This window comes from Diaphorina citri, unplaced genomic scaffold, assembly GCF_000475195.1.
Source record: "Diaphorina citri unplaced genomic scaffold, Diaci psyllid genome assembly version 1.1 scaffold26, whole genome shotgun sequence".
NCBI lineage: Eukaryota > Metazoa > Arthropoda > Insecta > Hemiptera > Psyllidae > Diaphorina > Diaphorina citri.
In genome coordinates, this window is record NW_007377464.1 from 395441 (window position 1) to 416692 (window position 21252).

Genomic DNA, 21252 nt, shown 5'->3' on the forward strand with positions numbered 1-21252 from the left:
CCCTCTATCAAACCCTTTTTACAGTTCCCTCTATCAGACCTCTTAAAAAAAGCCATTTTACTTTTCTATTTTATTTATCATTTGGCCTTTGAATTATTATCAAATGTAAATGTATTTTTCAGGTATTTCTGATTTACCTACCGAGGGAAATGGACAAGCTCCACATATCTTCACGACCCTTCTGTATTAATTATTATTATTATTGTAATAATAATAATTATTATTATTGTTACAATCCTACATACAGTTCATAAAAAAAAACTTTCAATATTATCAAATGTTAATGTATTTTTCAGGTATTTCTGATATACCTACCGAGGGAAATGGACAAGCTCCACATATCTTCACGACCCTTCTTGTATTAACCCCCCCTCCTACCCTTCTTACAATAACCCCCCTCCTCCTCCCGTGTCAAAATCCATTTCATAATCCATCAACCTGAATCTCCTGGGTAGAGTCAGCGGTTCCAAAAGTGTGACCAAAAAAAATAGGAACACCTCGCCAATCAACAGTCAGAGCCAGCGGCATTGGCACGTGGTATGCACTATTTTAAGTAACGCCGACCCCAAATAAGATTGGGAAAAGGTGCAGTAAAAGAAGAGGAAGATGCACTAGTTTCCAATTGATCACCAAACTTGAGTAACGTTCGGCGTGGTTAGTATCCGGATGGGTGACCATCTGGACTTACTTTTCCCGACCACACTCAAACTGGGTGGGGTTTATATGAATGGAGCCGAATGGAGAATAAAATTAGTAACGCCGACCCCAAATAAGATTGGGAAAAGGTGCAGTAAAAGAAGAGGAAGATGCACTAGTTTCCAATTGATCACCAAACTTGAGCAACGTTCGGCGTGGTTAGTATCCGGATGGGTGACCATCTGGACTTACTTTTCCCGACCACACTCAAACTGGGTGGGGTTTATATGAGGAGACGCTAGCTTATCGCTTATCGCCGAATGGAGAATAAAATCCTCATCATTAAAAAAACTCTAGCAGAGTTTTACAGTGACATTAAAAACCCTTTTTTCCAGCTAAATTCCCATCAGGGATGAGCTATTTTGTGATCTGAAATGTAGTGTGAACTGACAAGAGGTAGATTCGTAGAAGCTTAACCCATTTAAGGCTGTTTGCCCCTACACCTAAGCCTCAGATTGGGCTTTTTGTGTAGATATGTTCTATGACAAGAGGTACCTGGCTACCGCGGGTCATCTGATAAAGGTTGAGAAACGCTGGGCTAGAGAGGGGAAATTTAAATATTTTATCAATGAAAAGATTGGACCAAAGATGGCAGCACAGGATACGTAGTGCTTCCTTTGTGCGTAGAATATTTGTACTCTCACTTTTTCGATTGTTTAAATTGAAGACGAGTAGGGTAGGTACGTTTCTTTAATAAAAAGTAAATAAGCAGTAGGTAGGTACTTAGGTAGGTCGTGGGTGTACCTACCTACCTTTTAAACTTCAAAATAAGCAAGTACCTACCTACCTACCTACCTAAAATTAATGATATAGTAATAGTAGGTATAATCAACGGACCTTCTTCAACTAAGTAAGTACCCTACCTAGTAAGTTTAAGCTAACCAAGTTTGATAAGACAAAACCTTGACTGACTTACATCGCAACGGGGATTTAAAAAGCCATCTTGCCAGCCTAGTTAGCTTGGGTGGTAGAGCGTCTGCCTTGTAAGCGCTACCGCGTTTTCGCTTCCCGCCTGGGGCGGATTTTATCCTGAACGGGTAATGTTCGTTCTCGGAACGGCTGGCTTTCTCTTATCCTGTCCTCTGTCTTCGTTCTATCTTCGCTTTCGGGACGATAAGACCTTAGCAGTTACAGTTGCCTCTATCAAACCTCTTAAAAAAACAAGGCATATTATTTTTCCAGTTCCCTCTATCAAACCCTTTTTACAGTTCCCTCTATCAGACCTTTTAAAAAAACCATTTTACTTTTCTATTTTATTTATCATTTGGCCTTTGAATTATTATCAAATGCTAATGTATTTTTCAGGTATTTCTAATTTACCTACCGAGGGAAATGGACAAACTCCACAAACATAGTAAATAGGTGAGGCTGGACCATCGGGATGATTATTGGCAGAAATCAATTATTTTACACCTGAATAGTTACAGTGGTAGACGTAATATATGGTGATTTAAATATCATGATTTATAAACCGGCTTGGATTAAAAAAAAAAAAACAATAATAATAGGGTGTCTTAGAAAATCTTTTGGTTCAAAAAATAACTTCTTTATTTGGGCAAAAAAATAAATAACTTCAACAAAAAGTTGCATTTTTTCTCGAATCATCACTGATTAACAAAAAGTTATATACTTTTTTTTCTCGGACCATCACCACAGATTATCAAAAAAATTAACGCGCACTTTATCCAAATCAATCGTTCAAATCGGTCATCATCCGACGGGCTTTTCGTATACACCCTTCTCTTCTGAACGGGAGCGGAGGGGAAATTTAAATATTTTATCAATGAAAAGATTGGACCAAAGATGGCAGCACAGGATACGTAGTGCTTCCTTTGTGCGTAGAATAGATTTGTACTCTCACTTTTTCGACAATAGGCATACAAAACAGATAGGTATATATCAATTACGGCTAATTGACCACAGGGACTATAGGTCTCGTTACCTTGCTAACCTACTCCAAGCGGTTCTATAATAGTCAATGAATAGTAATAAATTACCCAATATAGCACGGACGGGTCTATTGTTGACAATTTATGTTCAATCGTTATGATGTGTAGTGTGGCTGTCCTGAACGAAATTACCTACAATATTATAGGAAAACTTTGAACTACATCTTTCTGACTCCCCATGAGTTCACGTGTTTAAATTGAAGACGAGTAGGGTAGGTACGTTTCTTTAATAAAAAGTAAATAAGCAGTAGGTAGGTACTTAGGTAGGTCGTGGGTGAATGTACCTACCTTAAATTAATGATGTAGTAGGTATAATCAACGGACCTTCTTCAACCTACCTAGTTAGTTTAAGTTACCCAAGTTTGGTGAGACAAAACCTTGACTGACTTTCATCGTAAGGGGGATTTAATAAAATAGTCCGTCCCTCATACCTTTTTTTATTACTATTGTAATAATAAAGGAAGGACGGACTAAAAAGCCATCTTGCCAGCCTAGTTAGCTTGGTTGGTAGAGCGTCTGCCTTGTAAGCGCTACCGCGTTTTCGCTTCCCGCCTGGGGCGGATTTTATCCTGAACAGGTAATGTTCGTTCTCGGAACGGCTGACTTTCTCCTATCCTGTCCTCTGTCCTCGTTCTATCTTCGCTTTCGGGACGATAAGACCATAGCAGTTACAGTTGCCTCTATCAAACCTCTTAAAAAAACAAGGCATATTATTTTTCCAGTTCCCTCTAACAAACCCTTTTTACAGTTCCCTCTATCAGACCTTTAAAAAAAAAACCAAAAAAAAAAAAAAAAAAAATAGATAGGTACATAGTACATACCTATGTAAACTCGTATCTTCTCAAGATTTGAGTACATTGAATATGTACTTACCTACTTGACTAGAATTATAAGGGAATAAGACATTACTTTTACAGTTTTTTTAATCAATTTAAGGTAAGTAAGTAATTTACCTCGAAACATTCTACATCCTACCACAATGTACCACTATCACGTGGTAACTTCTGTGTTACCCGGTAATTGAACTTTTTCGAGTCACAAATTTGGGTCGGGGTTGTTTTTGGGTCTTCAGGGACACAATAAGGCTGCCTGAAAGAGACTGACAAGAAACGCCTTCCCTATAATATATCTAAATAGGAAAAGGCTAGGAAGCACTTTTTCGACCAAGTCACAACTGTTTGCCCCTAACACTCAAACCTTGGGGTGGGCTTTTTGTGTATGATAAAGGCACAACTTTGGGTCGGGGTTGTTATTTGGGCCACTCGTTTCACTTCACTTTCTATTACCATCCAATATTTTGGGAGAGGTTTGATAAAGGAAACTGTAAAGGTGTGGTCCACACATTATCGACCAGCGAGATAAATCTATATTATCGAGCCAGTGTGGACAGGTCAGTCGATATCAATCGACGGACGGTCGATCATGTGTGGCCACACCTAGTTTTTACCTTGGGTCACTAGTTTTACTTTCTATTACCAATATTTTTGAAGAGGTTCGATAAAGGGAACTGTAACTGCGAAGGTCGTATTCGATCCCAGCTGAGGCATAGAATTTTGTACTCAATAAAAATAAACAGACAAATATTATAATGCATTTGTAATTATTGACATGGGTAATTTTATAACAACGAAAGAGTTACATACAATCTACCAGAATACCAGGAAATATTTATATTATTCATACTCGAGCAATGGAGAGAAAATTTATTTCCAAAAGGTCCATTAAATTAATAAATTTACTAACGTGCAATATGTCTGGGAGCTATTTAAAAATCCTGGCAAGTGCTTGCACAACAAAATGTACTAATATTACCTATACTCTAGCCTGATGTTTTACAAAGATAAAAAAAGCCCCATTCCAAAAGGACTTTGGCTAAAATACAAATGAATCACGAAAAAATAATGTCAGAAAAATCATAGGCTATCTTGACCTTTAGATTTTTTGTCCCAGGTTTCAAGGAGTGTGGTAGCGCAGGTTGTATTTTATGTATGCCAACGGCCACCTTTACGCCACAATACAGAATGTCGATTTCACGTAGGTACTTGTATAGGAAAAACTATTAAATAATCGAATAGGAAATGATTTATTATCTCAAATTGTCATATCAACACCCCTAGGACAACCTGTGGGAAACACCTAACACTAGGACAACTCACAAACTCGTAAAGGAAAAACTAATAAAATCAGGTGTCAAATGGTTTATTAGATATCTCGAAACCCACATCAATTCAATTCAATCTCAAATGGTTTTCATCTCAAAACACCTAACACTAGGACCGCGGGGTTTCCAACTGTTGCACTCACTCAGATATCAATCCGAACCACTGGAAGACGAATCACTCGAAGAAACAGAAGAAGAGGCCGAGCGCCGCTTCTTCTGTTTCAGGCGCGCTTCCCGAGCGCGCTCCAGCTCCCGTTTCTCCGCTCGTCACGTCCCGAAGTCTTATCACCGCCTGAACCTCTCGCACTGGCACCTGGAATGAGAAGCAAGAAGAATTAGACTTGTTTAAAATCAATCTTACGAATAACTTTCTTTGAAATCAACATTCCTTATATTCGATCTGCAGTAAAAGAGAAAAAGCATTTTTACTCCGCCACTGCGGTAATAATATCGGTACTGGTCGCTACTCAATTGCCTTCGCGAAGATAAGTGCAAACAGTGATCCAGCTCCTTCAAGCGCTCCGTCAACTTCCGACGCGCCTCCTCGCTGCGCTTCTCCTTCAACGCGGACTCGCTATCCGGGGATTTGCGTCTCTCCGCGTCGGATCTAGATCGGGAATCGCGTCGCTTGCCCGCCTTGCGATCCCGCGAGCGTCTTCTGTCTCTCGAGCCAGAGCGTTTTCTGTCTTCCAGCTCCTTCAAGCGCTCCGTCAACTTCCGACGCGCCTCCTCGCTGCGCTTCTCCTTCAACGCGGACTCGCTATCCGGGGATTTGCGCGGAGATTTGCGTCTCTCCGCGTCGGATCTAGATAGGGAATCGCGTCGCTTGCCCGCCTTGCGATCCCGCGAGCGTCTTCTGTCTCTCGAGCCAGAGCGTTTTCTGTCTCTCGAGCCAGAGCGTTTTCTGTCTCTTGAGCGAGAGCGCTTTCTATCTCTTGAGCCAGACCGCTTTCTCGAGCCAGAGCGACGGCGTCGCTTCCTATCGTCCGAGGACGACCTTCGTCGCTTTCGTCTCTCATCGCGACCCCTACGTCTCTCCACAGAGCGTGAGGCGCTTCGATGTCTTCTGGAGCGATCTCGTGACCTTGCCCGCCGGTCTTTCGAGCGATCTAGCCTTCCCCTCGAGCCAGAGCGACGGCGTCGCTTCCTATCGTCCGAGGACGACCTTCGTCGCTTTCGTCTCTCATCGCGACCCCTACGTCTCTCCACTGAGCGTGAGGCGCTCCGATGTCTTCTGGAGCGATCTCGTGACCGTGCCCGCCGGTCTTTCGAGCGATCTAGCCTTCCCTGGCGATCTCTCGAAGCTGACCGGGAGCGAGAGTGTTTGCGCGTCGTTTTGAACTTGTCCCGGGACCGATTGGAGGTGGCTTTCTTCTCGGCCTTCCCGGATTTTTTGTCGAGTGTCTGTTCCCGAGAAGGCGACCGCTTCGAGTCTGGCCGCGGGGAGGTTTTGTCCGCCGTTGAAGTGACGGGGTCGGCTTTATCGGCCTTATCCGCCGTATCCTTCGTTTCTCCAGGGGAACGGTTTCGCTTCGCCGTTTTCTCCCGGGACGCCGACCGAGAGGCGGGCCGTTTCTTCGCCTCCCCCTCTTTCGCCGTCGACTTTCTCTTCTCGAGCGACGTCCGGGAAATCGTGCGCCTTCGCCGTCGGACGTTCTCTTTCGAGCGAGAGCGGGACTTGGCTTTGCCGTCTAACTCGAGTTGTTTTTTTAGGAGGAGCTTGGCGCGTAGGACGGCTTCTAATTCCCGACGGCGGGTTTCAGGGGAGGGGGAATGGGCCAGGTGGGGTGGTTTGGATTGACCGTCGGTGTCACCTTTTCCAAGGGTATCTGGAGAGAATAGAATATATGTTTTATTTGCACATAATACATGATAGTACATCCTACAATGCTTAAGTATCTAATCTAAGTGCCAAAAAATTAAAGATGAAAATGAAACAATAATCAGGAAGAATAAAGAAAACGAACCCGGAACCCTCTGCAAGCAAGCAAAGCAAGCACGTTACCACTGGGCTAGCAGTGCTAAACAGGAATGAACGCGGCACACGAGGGATAATAAAACTGGGCTAACCGTGTCCCTAAAGGTTAGTAGTGTGGCTGTCCTGAACGAAATTACCTACAATATTATAGGAAAACTTTGAACTACATCTTTCTGACTCATGAGTTCACTGCACGTTACCACTGGGCTAGCAGTGCTAAACAGGAATGAACGCGGCACACGAGGGATAATAAAACTGGGCTAACCGTGTCCCTAAAGGATAGTAGTGTGGCTGTACTGAACCAAATTACCTACAATATTATGGGAAAACTTTGAACTACATCTTTCTGACTCCCCATGAGCTCACGTGACGCGATAGTAGTGTGTTTCTAACTTAATACTTACCTCCCAATTTCCCGGCCTTATCGTTATCATTTTCCTTATCCTCATCACTGCTAGCCTCATTTCTTCTCCCATTCGCCTCTTTATTGAGACCCTCCAGTGTTGCCAGCATGGTGGCTACGATTTGATCACTACGGTTCTCGGCAACACCGCTTGATTTAGCCAAGGCCTGGCTTGACTTGGCCGGGTGACTGTCCCTGGGATCTTCAGGGTCCTGCAAAATGGAATGAATATTCAACTTTATTTCAGCAACCTACGTGGCCGAGTGGGTATCACACTAGGCTTGCACTCCGGAGCTCTCGGGTTCGATTCCCGGCGGGTCGTTTTAATTAATCAGCCAATCACGCAATATGTGTAGCCAATTTTACATTTTACGTCATAAAGTCATCACTTGACCAGCCTATTCCAAAAATGTGTAGAAAGAAAGGATGGTGTTAAACATACTTAAATACTTGTCACAAATATCGTCCACAAAAGTATTACACCTAGATAAATTTTATGAATTGACTTGGACTCGAACCACCAACCTCCAGATCCAAAGTCCAATTTCCAAAAATGTGTAGAAAGAAAGAAAGGAATTTTCAATGGTGTTAAACATACTTAAATACTTGTCACAAATATCGTCCACCAAAGTAATACACCTAGATAAATTTTATGAGTTGACTTGGACTCAAACCACCAACCTCCAGATCCAAAGTCCAATGTGTTAACGACTTCATCACTGAGGTTGGTTTTCCAAAATATGTACTCACCGCTTCATCATCGTAATCCAAAGCGTTGTAATCTACAGGGCCAGTCTCTTCTGGTGCCGGTTTATCATGGGCGATGTCTGAACCACCCTGTCTATTAGTGACGGCTGAGGAGACCTGGGTACGGCGAAGTCTTTGAGGTTTGGCTGCCGGGGCACTGGTGGGGGGAACAGATACATTGAAATAAATATTTACTGTAGAATAAGTAAATATTTTATTTTTATATAAGGTATTTATTCGGTGCCAGCCTAGTTAGCTTAGTTGGTAGTGCGTCTGCCTTATAAGCGCTAGGCCGCGGATTCGATTTCCGCCCGGGGCGAATTTTAACGTGGTAACTTCTGTGTTACCCGGTAATTGTACTTTTTCGAGTCACAAATTTGGGTCGGGGTTGTTTTTGGGTCTTCAGGGACACAAATAAGGCTGCCTGAAAGAGACTGACAAGAAACGCCTTCCCTTTAGATCTAAATAGGAAAAGGCTAGGAAGCACTTTTTCGACCAAGTCACAACTGTTTGCCCCTACACTTGTGGGGTAGTACCTAGGGAGTGAATTAACAATATTTTGACAATAAAAGGTAGATTATTATGAATATGTTACAAATATTAGGACTATCCTGTCTTCCTTCTCTCTTCGATTTCGGGACGATAAGACCATAGCAGTTACAGTTCCCTCTGTCAAACCTCTTAAAAAAAACTCCTTTTTTATAAGCCAAATATGAATGAGTTTTACATGGTTAAATGGCCTTAATATGTTTCAATTTTTTGTTCGGTATGGGATCAGCCTATTTAGTTTGAAGGGTAGGGCGTCTGTCTTGTAAGCGCTGGTTCACGCGTTTGATTCCGGCCTGGGAGTTAATTTTAACCTAAACTAAACTAGCAAGGTTCGTTCTCGGAACGATTGGCTTTCTACTATCCTGTACTCCTGATAATTGCGGGAAGATGAGTTTTTTCTTCCGATTCAATACTGCCAAAAAACTTCACTGAGGCCGGGGGCCACAAAGTAAGTTTAAACTCGGTTCAAGTTTTAATCTCGGATTAGGCAATCTAATTGATTATTAAAAAATTCAGCCAATCAGATTGCTTTAATCGAGATTTAAATTTAAACGGAGTTTAAACTCGCTTTGTGACCTCGGGGGTAAGAATAAAACATTAAGACCTCTTCTTCTTTTTCTTCGCCTTTTCCCGTGTTTAGACGGGGTCGGCGTTTTTCGTCAGCCTCTCAATCAGCCCTATTGGGCTGACATTTGGTTTTGGCTAAACAAAATTTTTCGAGTGGATGCCCATCGCACTCAACCTTTGCTAAGGAAAATTTCAGGCTCGTATGTTCCCTGTTTGTTGTTGTTGTTGTTGGTGGTGTTGTTGTTGGTGGTGGTGGTGGTGTTGTTGTAGCAGTGACAGCAGATAGGTCAACATCTCCAAGAGGTTCCAGGGTTCGAATGAGATCGAGAAAAGTGGCAGCTTGCATTGGGTTCTCCAAGAGGTCTATCGGGGTAAGGGTGGTTGGTTTAGCCGGGTAATTAAAGAGGTGATTCGTGTCATGTGGTGTTCCGGCGCACTGTTTAAAGTCCCCCAGCCACAGCCAGACTAAAACATCTAGACCAATTCGACTAATTTCAAAGTCTTCTTAGTTATTTATTACTTACCCATCTTCTTCTCCTCCTTTTTCTTCCTATCCTGTCTTCCTTCTCTCTTCGATTTCGGGACGATAGGACCATAGCAGTTACAGTTCCCTCTGTCAAACCTCTTAAAAAAAATAAAAATAAAAAAACCTTTTTTATAAGCCAAATATGAATGAGTTTTACATGGTTAAGTGGCCTTAATATGTTTCAATTTTTTGTTCGGTATGGGATCAGCCAATTTAGCTTGAAGGGTAGGGCGTCTGCCTTGTAAGCGCTGGGTCACGCGTTTGATTCCGACCTAAGAGGTCTATCGGGGTAAGGGTGGTTGGTTTAGCCGGGATATTAAAGAAGTGATTCGTGTCATGTGGTGTTTAAAGTCCCCCAGCCACAGCCAGACTAAAACATCAAGACCAATTCGACTAATTTCAAAGTCTTCTTAGTTATTTATTACTTACCCATCTCCTCCTTCTTCTTCCTGTTCATCCTTGTTCTTTCTCTCATCTATTTTCACTCTCAACTCCTGATCTCTCTCCTCGTGCCGTCTCTTTCTTGCTTCTTCGCGTCTTCGTATTTCCTCTTCCTTCTGCTTCTTCTCCTGCTCCAATTTCTACGAACAGAAACAAACCGATTACTTGTAGAAAGAAGAGAAAAAAATGGTAAATAACACTTTAATAAATACACATAAAAAAATAGTAATAAGAGAAGAAAAGTAAGGACGAATTGTGTGTTCTCTAGTGTCTTGTAAGTATCGTATTTCCTCTTCCTTCTGCTTCTTCTCCTGCTCCAATTTCTACGAACAGAAACAAACCGATTACTTGTAGAAAGAAGAGAAAAAATGGTAAATAACACTTTAATAAATACAAATAAAAAAAAAAATAGTAATAAGAGAAGAAAAGTAAGGACGAATTGTGTGTTCTCTAGTGTCTTGTAAGCACCCACCGGTATCATTTTCATCAGAAATCAACCTCGGTCGACTGTAGTTAAAAAAAGAAGAAAAAATGTACCTTAAATCCGCTTTCGCATTACTTCAAGGCACATTCTTTTACACCCATGCCTATCTAGGAACGGGAAATTTCGGTCAGAAAATTTCCACCCTGGCCGGGATTCGAACCCAGCACCTCCAGGTTGAGAGTCAATGCTCTTGACCACTCAGTCACAGAGGTGGGCTCGGTCGGCTGTAGTGTAGACTCAGCTTGACTTTGCGCCCAATACTTCAAGGCACATTCTTTTACATCCTTGCCTATCCAGGAACGGAAAATTTCGGTCAGAAAATTTCCGCTCTGGCCGGGATTCGAACCCAGCACCTCCGGGTTAAGAGTCAGTGCTCTTGACCACTCAGTCACAGAGGTGGGCTCGGTCGGCTGTAGTGTAGACTCAGCTTGACTGCTTGACACAGTGTGCGAATTTATACCCAACTTTATCGAATCAAGACCTTCGCGCGGTGGAAGTACTCACCTGGAATTCAGATAGTTTGATGGTTCGAGTCTCGGCCTGTTTCCAATGTGGGGGAGTAAAACTACGCGAGCGACTGCGAGAGGGGGTTCTGTATCTCTGTAATAGAATAGAAATGTTCTCATGTACAGTCCACGTCAACTGGGAAGTCCGATAAAAAAAAAAAAAAAAAAAAAAACTATAAAAATTCGAAATTTCAATTTCCATTTTCCGCTCTAATGAAAAAGTTCAAAGAGTCGTGACGTCAGACTACCGGTGATGGGGTTGAAGTTCTTGGGCGGGGCAGAGGTGTCTGTACCAGTAACCGCGTTATCCGAGCTGTCTGAACTACCACTGTGCTTCCTACGAGAATAGGAAAAGTTAATTAGTTTTCAATGAGAGTGTTTCAACTTATTGTTTTAATTACAAATTTTCATCAGTACCTAAATGGTTTTTTCAAATTAAATTTTAGACCTTTGACAAATGGAGTGTGCCTGGCCTGAGCGCCTGTGATGTGTTCCAATCCACTCGACCCCGATATGAGACAACTGCTACAATCTGTGTCGTAGCACACCCATAACAATATTATTACCTACCTATTAGTTTTCAATATTATTAGATTTCAATTCTAGCATCTTTTTTTTTACTAGCGTCTACACGTTACACAGGTAACTTTTTAAGTTACCTGTGTACTTAACGCAACACCTGACGCTAGGTCCGTTCAGGATATAATGTTGGGCTTTATTTCTAATGAATTGTATGCAGACATAGCTGCCACAATAGAAGATTTTTTAAGGTGTACATCCCTGGTATTCTGTATGTGGAATGTGATATCATTGGTTAGTGTTCTTGATCTCATGTCAGGAACATTTATTTCGAGAAATGTACGGTTCGGCTGCGATTCAAGACTTTAGTTTTGAAAAACCTAGAAAAAGTTCACTATGTTACTATTCTCAGGACTATTCTCAGGACTTTAGTTTTCGGCCCAAGTCAATCAAACTTTGCAGAGAGGTTCTTTATAAAATGTAGATCAAAAGTCTCTTAGGGCCGAACCCCGAAAAATGTACGGTTCGGCCGCTATTCAAGACTTTAGTTTTGAAAAACCTAGAAAAAGTTCACTATGTTACTATTCTCAGGACTATTCTCAGGACTTTAGTTTTCGGCCCAAGTCAATCAAACTTTGCAGAGAGGTTCTTTATAAAATGTAGATCAAAAGTCTCTTAGGGCCGAACCCCGAAAAATGTACGGTTCGGCCGCTATTCAAGACTTTAGTTTTGAAAAACCTAGAAAAAGTTCACTATGTTACTATTCTCAGGACTATTCTCAGGACTTTAGTTTTCGGCCCAAGTCAATCAAACTTTGCAGAGAGGTTCTTTATAAAATGTAGATCAAAAGTCTCTTAGGGCCGAACCCCGAAAAATGTACGGTTCGGCCGCTATTCAAGACTTTAGTTTTGAAAAACCTAGAAAAAGTTCACTATGTTACTATTCTCAGGACTATTCTCAGGACTTTAGTTTTCGGCCCAAGTCAATCAAACTTTGCAGAGAGGTTCTTTATAAAATGTAGATCAAAAGTCTCTTAGGGCCGAACCCCGAAAAATGTACGGTTCGGCCGCTATTCAAGACTTTAGTTTTGAAAAACCTAGAAAAAGTTCACTATGTTACTATTCTCAGGACTATTCTCAGGACTTTAGTTTTCGGCCCAAGTCAATCAAACTTTGCAGAGAGGTTCTTTATAAAATGTAGATCAAAAGTCTCTTAGGGCCGAACCCCGAAAAATGTACGGTTCGGCCGCTATTCAAGACTTTAGTTTTGAAAAACCTAGAAAAAGTTCACTATGTTACTATTCTCAGGACTATTCTCAGGACTTTAGTTTTCGGCCCAAGTCAATCAAACTTTGCAGAGAGGTTCTTTATAAAATGTAGATCAAAAGTCTCTTAGGGCCGAACCCCGAAAAATGTACGGTTCGGCCGCTATTCAAGACTTTAGTTTTGAAAAACCTAGAAAAAGTTCACTATGTTACTATTCTCAGGACTATTCTCAGGACTTTAGTTTTCGGCCCAAGTCAATCAAACTTTGCAGAGAGGTTCTTTATAAAATGTAGATCAAAAGTCTCTTAGGGCCGAACCCCGAAAAATGTACGGTTCGGCCGCTATTCAAGACTTTAGTTTTGAAAAACCTAGAAAAAGTTCACTATGTTACTATTCTCAGGACTATTCTCAGGACTTTAGTTTTCGGCCCAAGTCAATCAAACTTTGCAGAGAGGTTCTTTATAAAATGTAGATCAAAAGTCTCTTAGGGCCGAACCCCGAAAAATGTACGGTTCGGCCGCTATTCAAGACTTTAGTTTTGAAAAACCTAGAAAAAGTTCACTATGTTACTATTCTCAGGACTATTCTCAGGACTTTAGTTTTGATAGAGGGAACTGTAACTGCTAAGGTCTTATCGTCCCGAAATCTAAGAGAGAAGGAAGACAGGATAGGAGAAAGCCAGACCTTCCGAGAACGAACATTATCCGTTCAGGATAAAATTTGCTCCGGGCGGAAATCGAATCCGCGGCCTAGCGCTTGCACAGCAGACGCGCTACCAACCAAGCTAACTAGGCTGGCAAGGTCTTGGGTTTAATTACGGGCCTAAGTATGGAACACCTTACTACCAAGGAAAGTTAACTTACAAATACACCGCGTCCTTTTATAACTCGACCCGATTTCGTGTACCCTCGTATATTGTCGCGTTTCCTCGGTCCAGATCGTCTGGATTCGTTTCTCCGCTCGTCACGTCCCGAAGTCTTATCACCGCCTGAACCTCTCGCACTGGCACCTGGAATGAGAAGCAAGAAGAATTAGACTACTTGTTTAAAATTTTACACATTTCACCATTGGGTGTTAGCAGTTTAATCTTTAAACCCTAACTGTACTTATTATTTTGTGCCGTGTAACATTGAGAAAAAAAGAAATAAATCAACATATATTTCAAGAAGAGAATGAACATTCACGAATCAATGTGAAATTGTAGTCAGAAGGAGTTGTTTATCTTCAGGCGTGATTCTAAGACGGAGACAGAGAGACACAATCACATTTATCTGAATGAACACAAGGGAGAGAGAGAAGTGTGTTTCGTGCTAAACATAATAATAAAATACACAAAGTTACATCAACGGGGAAACAAGATAATGGTTAAGTAATGGCTAAGGTTTGATTTTGTACCTACTTTCAAGTTGAAAAAAAAAGCAGGCCAGTGGAACCCTCCTTTTATATTGTGGATCATTTGCTGTTGGCCCAGTTATGGCAGGCTGTTGGCCCAGTTATGGAATGAAGGTAATTTTGATAAATAAAAAGTGCTTGTAATCATCAAGTTCCAATGAGACTTGGATAATCCACTGAAAAATAATAATTTACATATTAATATGTAAGGAACAGTATGATATACACATTGCAATTTACAATAGGTACATAGGTACTGATTTTCTCTAATCACGATCGAATAAACTACGGGCTAAAAAATTCCCGGAGGGACGGACCCAGCTTGTTGATCATGGCGTTAATACGATTTCATCTCATCATTATCACTTGCTTATCAAGTCAATCAGAATAAGTACCACCCATTTCTTATTCGTCGGAACGTGTGTGCCAGGATAAGCTTTCCAGACCTAGATCTCTCAGACCGTCTTTTAAGATTGGTAGGGCGCAAAAATTTTAAATGTTCGAGCACGTCCTTTTTGACCATTTGAAAAATTTCCCGCTCTAACGGCTTTTGACTTTTGAACCTTTTTGATCATGGCATTAATACGATTTCATCTCATCATTATCACTTGCTTATCAAGTCAATCAGAATAAGTACCACCCATTTCTTATTCGTCCGATTCGTCGGAACGTGTGTGCCAGGATAAGCTTTCCAGACCTAGATCTCTCAGACCGTCTGACAGACGAATGAAATCAAGATCACTTTGTTCAATACCAAAACCAAACTATAAGTACATGATTTCATCTCATCATTATCACTTGCTTATCAAGTCAATCAGAATAAGTACCACCCATTTCTTATTCGTCGGAACGTGTGTGCCAGGAAAAGCTTCAGACCTAGATCTCTCAGATCGTCTGATCGACAGACGAGTGAAATCAAGATCACTTTGTTCAATACCAAACTAAGTACAGCAATCAATAAAATTTGCTCTCAGAATGGCTGGTTTTCTCGTTTCCTATCCCGTCTTCCTTTTCTCTTTACTCTTGGGAAGATAAGACCTTTGTAGACAGTTCCCTCTCTATCAACCTTCTTTAATGGAGTGTGCGTGTGCCTGAAGGCATGTGATGTGTTCCAATCCACTCGACGACTAGACCCCAAAGAATAGAATAGGAAAATGCAATTAGTTTTCTATGAGTGTGCCTAGTTAGCTTGGAGGGTAGCACGTCTGCCTTGTAAGCGCTAGGTCACAGGTTCGATTCCCGCCCGCTAAGTACAACAATCAATAAAATTTGCTCTCAGAATGGCTGGTCTTCTCCTTTCCTATCCCGTCTTCCTTTTCTCTACTTTTGGGAAGATAAGACCTTTGTAGACAGTACCCTCTCTATCAACCTTCTTTAAAAAAAATCAATAAAGAAAAGACCAATCTGCAAATAAACATAATTATTATCTTTTTTATTTATATACGAGTATTTATCAAATATGACCATGTATAATACAAAATACATACAGAGGAGCAATTCTAAATAGAAAAATGCCTAACATAAAATATAACTATTCAATTTCCTATAGGTACATACTTTTCTATTTACAATACAGTAAGATTAGTTTACAAGTTACTTGTACGTAATATTTATTGACCATGTATAATACAAAATACATACAGAGGAGCAATTCTAAATAGAAAAATGCCTAACATAAAATATAACTATTCAATTTCCTATACTTATATACTTTTCTATTTACAATACAGTAAGATTAGTTTACAAGTTACTTGTACGTAATATTTACACATTTCACCATTGGGTGTTAGCAGTTTAATCTTTAAACCCTAACTGTACTTATTATTTTGTGCCGTGTAACATTGAGAAAAAAGAAATAAATCAACATATATTTCAAGAAGAGAATGAACATTCACGAATCAATGTGAAATTGTAGTCAGAAGGAGTTGTTTATCTTCAGGCGTGATTCTAAGACGGAATCCAATTTGATTTGACAGAAGAGAATGAACATTCACGAATCAATGTGAAATTGTAGTCAGAAGGAGTTGTTCATCTTCAGGCGTGATTCTAAGACGGAAGAAGAGAATGAACATTCACGAATCAATGTGAAATTGTAGTCAGAAGGAGTTGTTCATCTTCAGGCGTGATTCTAAGACGGAATCCAATTTGATTTGACATCCAAACCTTTGGATCCTATTGGACGAAATTCCCTTATAAAAAAGCAATAGGTATGACATAAAGTAATAATAAAAATTTGGAGAGAACATCACGCAACTCTCTTTTTTATCCTATTGAATGCTTTTTGGGAAGTTTTAGGTAAGGTTTTGCGGGGTATTCGGCAATAACTTTTTTGATATTTCTAACTGCGAAATTCCTTTATAAAAAAGCAATAGGTATGACATAAAGTAATAATAAAAATTTGGAGAGAACATCACACAACTCTCTTATTTATCCTATTGAATGATTATTGGGAAGTTTTAGGTAAGGTTTTGCGGGGTATTCGGCAATAACTTTTTTGATATTTCTAGCCGCTAGGTTTAAAAGCGGTCAAAACGGGCAAAAAATCTACAACCAAATTGGATAGAGTTTAGGAATCACACATGTTGAAAAATGCACCTAAGTCTAGGGATGAAAAATAGAAAGAAAAAGTGCGAAAAAATGTTAGATTAAAAGTAAAAATTTCTAACTGCTAGGTTTAAAAGCGGTCAAAACGGGCAAAAAAATCTACAACCAAATTGGATAGAGTTTAGGAATCACACATGTTGAAGAATGCACCTAAGTCTAGGGATGAAAAATAGAAGGAAAAAGTGCGAAAAAATGTTAGATTAAAAGTAAAAAAAAACATCCAGAACAAGCATCGAACATATCAGTAACAATCAACGCAATATCAACATGTATAACACATACTCGTACGCAACAAACAACAAAACCGTGCACTAACAAACCGAACACAAACCAAACAATAGCCATAACGAAAACATAAAAACCTAACAAAACATTAAAGCTCGACTTAAAAAAAAGGGAAATTATAAGAAAATTAAAATTTTAAGCTAGATTAGGAGAAACGAATTAATAGAAAAAAAGTAAATCAACTAATTTATCTTGTTGGCACCTCATGAGATGCTTTAACACTGATAAGGTTGTTCGCGCAGGTTTTGGCACCTTGTTTAGTACAAAAGATAACATAATATAACATATTGTTGATTTTCGGAACAGATGGGAAAAAAAGGCGTCACCTAGGAATTTGCGTTACTCGACTTAAAAAAAAAGGGAAATTATAAGAAAATTAAAATTTTAAGCTAGATTAGGAGAAACGAATTAGTAGAAAAAAAGTAAATCAACTAATTTATCTTGTTGGCACCTCATGAGGTGCTTTAACACTGATAAGGTCGTTCGCGCAGGTTTTGGCACCTTGTTTAGTACAAATAAAGATAACATAATATAACATATTGTTGATTTTCGGAACAGATGGGTGCACTAACAAGCCGAACACAAACCAAACAATAGCCATAACGAAAACATAAAAACCTAACAAAACATTAAAGCTCGACTTAAAAAAAAAGGGAAATTATAAGAAAATTAAAATTTTAAGCTAGATTAGGAGAAACGAATTAGTAGAAAAAAGTAAAGCAACTAATTTATCTTGTTGGCACCTCATGAGGTGCTTTAACACTCATAAGGTCGTTCGCGCAGGTTTTGGCACCTAGTTTAGTACAAATAAAGATAACATAATATAACATATTGTTGATTTTCGGAACAGATGGGAAAAAAAGGTGTCACCTAGGAATTTGCGTTATCTAACATAACATTGAACACTTAAGTGATATACCGATAACACAATAAACAGAAAATAAAGTTACACTAGACATGAAATAATGTTGAAGTAAATAATTACTTATTGTAGTTTGTAGGCCGTCAGAACTACTGAAATGGAGTTGGCACCTTGTTTAGTACAAATAAAGATAACATAATATAACATATTGTTGATTTTCGGAACAGATGGGAAAAAAAGGTGTCACCTAGGAATTTGCGTTATCTAACATAACATTGAACACTTAAGTGATATACCGATAACACAATAAACAGAAAATAAAGTTACACTACAGACATGAAATAATGTTGAAGTAAATAATTACTTATTGTAGTTTGTAGGCCGTCAGAACTACCGAAATGGAGAAAGAAAAATCGATCCCCTTCTTGGGATCCATGTTGAATTTCTTGCGTCCGATCGACATCTGTTTGGCCCGGGTTTGATTTTTGCTGAGGCGTTATATCTAACATAACATTGAACACTTAAGTGATATACCGATAACACAATAAACAGAAAATAAAGTTACACTAAAGACATGAAATATGTTGAAGTAAATAATTACTTATTGTAGTTTGTAGGCCGTCAGAACTACCGAAATGGAGAAAGAAAAAAAAAATCTGGTGTGAATATCACACGACTTTCCCTATCCCATTGAAAAAGCAGTCGAAATCCCGCTAACTGCTATAGGGTAAGGAAAGCAAAAAAATCTGGAAGCAAGGTAGAAGAAGAAGAGGAGGAAGAAGAAGAAGAACGAAAAAAAAAAAAACAACAATGGCTAGCGGCGATAGCAAGTTTAATGCGCCAGTTCCCCATGGATTACTGCAGCTAAGGTTAGTGTGCGCTGTTCGGATGGGTGATCCCGTGATGCTGGCTTTTCCCGGCCCCACTCAGACTGGGTGAAGGTAATGTCAGAAGGCGGGTAGCCGAAACCGTTTTGTTGCCGAAACGTTATAAATAAATGCAGTTTCTTTGTGTTATTATGTCACAACTTTGGTGCTCAGTGCAGCATTGTAGGATTTTCCCAATACCTATCTCAATAATCCTAAAATCCAATGTTTACCTGACCATGCTGGTACCTGTTGCTATGCACATTCATATGTCATACTACTCATTTTCCTCACGAGGCTGAGTGGGCCCCGTAACGGCCAGTCACGGAATCAATCATTTGCATGATACAAATTTCTTGGATTTTCCTCACGAGGCTGAGTGGGCCCCGCAACAGCCAGTCACGGAATCAATCATTTGCATGATACAAATTTCTTGATTCTCAATAATCCTAACAACCAATGTTTACCTACCATGCTGGCACCGGTCGCTATGCGCATTTACATGTCATAGCTACTATTTCCTCACGAGGCTGAGTGGGCCCCGCAACAGCCAGTCACGGTATCAATCATTTGCATGATACAAATTTCTTGACCCTTTCCTCACGAGGCTGAGTGGGCCCCGCAACAGCCAGTCACGGAATCAATCATTTGGATGATACAAATTTCTTGACCCCACCGGGAATCGAACCCGGGTCTCCCGCTTGCAAGGCGAGCGCAGTGACCACTACGCCATGGGAGCTTTGTCGCCGAAACGGTTTTACCTCCTTTCTTTGGGATTTTCCTCTCATACTATTGTAATAGCGCGGTCAAACTTTCTTGACTTGGCGGGGCGGAGCGCTACCGCGCTCCTTAATATTGTATGTTATCCGGTCCTTTTTCTTTCAGGAACAAGAAAGCTGCTAGGCTAAGCCCTGACAATATGAATAGATAAAGTGTTTGGTATTTTCTATTTGTTTATGTACATTTTTCCGAGATGAGTGTTTTCCCACAGTTTTTCCGTCCGCAAGTAAACAATCTAACCGCTCCGCCAATACCACGAAATGAAATATGAACATCCAATTCGCGGAAAACAGCTTATTTTCCGCGAAAACCTCAGCAGATAACACTCCGAGAGCTCAACCTACTCGCTAGTGATCAACTCATCGTTGTAGAATTTGTAGATAAGAACAATAAGGCCAGGCCAGGGGTCGTCAACATTTTGTGTAAAACACTGGAAAAACCCCCACCTGCCTTGAAAGATTAGAAAATAAAATAATATGTAATGATAAAAACACAAGGAAAATTCTTTGCAGAATTCTTAAACTCTAGGGCGGATGCAGCATTGACTCTTATTTATATATGTAAGCTGTTTAGTTTCTGACTTTCTGTTTCTGAGGTGAATGAGCTGATTCTCTAGATTTTGAACATTTGAGTTGCTTTTTTTTCAGATGAATGTTTCACCGCCTTTTTTATTTCGTAGCAATGAAACAACTGCTACATTAGACGCATGTGGTCTTTGTAGTAGCATGCCCATCCCGTAGTATGTCTCTCGTCAGATGTGGGCGATAAGAGAGACATACTACGGGGTCGAGCGGATTTCGAACACAATCAAATGTCTTCTACGGGGTCGAGCGGATTTCGAACACAATCAAATGTCTTCTGACAGTTTGTCACATTTGTCCATACACGGTGGGTTTTGAGTCAGCTATGTGTGATACTTACATTTCCTAGGGTGTATCATGCCCATGATTATTCACCGGGTATGGAGTTTGATATTCATACGCGACTTGAAAAAGTTCATACTGGATAAATATTCACGCAACTTCAAACTTCAGAAATACTTCCCATTTAGGTGCTGAGTCAACATTTTTTTTAAGGTTTTAACGGGTAGGATTCCACTTAAGGTAATATTTAGAGCAAGAAAGCTTTCTCAGGTCACACTGAAATACGAAAATCAGCTTCAGCTCAATAGTTCAATATTGCTCCACATTAACATAGAGTGAAAAAACTTTTTCGAGGCACACTGGGCATTTTCAGGGCAAACACAAATAAGTATTACGGACTGTCCCCTATCTAATAGACGTTAAAAAACAAGACTATAGATAAAAGGACAGACGAGTTGATATATTTCGGGCAGGATTGTCATTTGAGCAGCCGCTTTATCCCATCGAGGTGCACTAACAAGCCGAACACAAACCAAACAATAGCCATAACGAAAACATAAAAACCTAACAAAACATTAAAGTCTCTCTCTCTCTCTCTCTCTCTCTCTCTCTCTCTCTCTCCCTCTCTCTCTCTCTCTCTCTCCCTCTCTCTCTCTCTCCCTCTCTCTCTCTCTCCCTCTCTTTCTCTCTCCCTCTCTTTCTCTCTCCCTCTCTTTCTCTCTCCCTCTCTTTCTCTCTCCCTCTCTTTCTCTCTCCCTCTCTCTCTCTCTCCCCTCTCTCTCTCTCATACACAAAAAGCACAATCTGAG

The 21252-nt window shown here is 40.3% G+C and overlaps 1 protein-coding gene, 1 long non-coding RNA gene and 1 other non-coding gene across 3 annotated transcripts; all 3 read right to left on the reverse strand.

Moving 5' to 3' along the window:
- Positions 1–4226: 4226 nt before the first annotated feature.
- LOC103510398 (peptidyl-prolyl cis-trans isomerase G-like) lies at positions 4227–13813 on the reverse strand (the record flags this gene model as incomplete). The annotated part of the gene is made up of 9 exons (XM_026824399.1): positions 4227–5060; positions 5319–5797; positions 5966–6635; positions 7189–7399; positions 7938–8091; positions 9575–9599; positions 10028–10157; positions 11006–11101; positions 13655–13813. Coding segments are annotated over 9 exons (2028 nt in total), but the record flags the coding sequence as incomplete, so codon positions are not given.
- A 3821-nt stretch (positions 13814–17634) lies between these two features.
- Positions 17635–18341, reverse strand: LOC113467951. Its single transcript, XR_003391856.1, has 2 exons — positions 18105–18341; positions 17635–17865 (listed from the first exon to the last, which is right to left on the reverse strand). It is a non-coding gene; the product is annotated as an uncharacterized LOC113467951 (long non-coding RNA).
- A 1126-nt stretch (positions 18342–19467) lies between these two features.
- On the reverse strand, positions 19468–19539 carry Trnaa-ugc. Its single transcript has one exon. It is a non-coding gene; the product is annotated as a tRNA-Ala (tRNA).
- Between the last annotated feature and the right edge of the window lie 1713 nt (positions 19540–21252).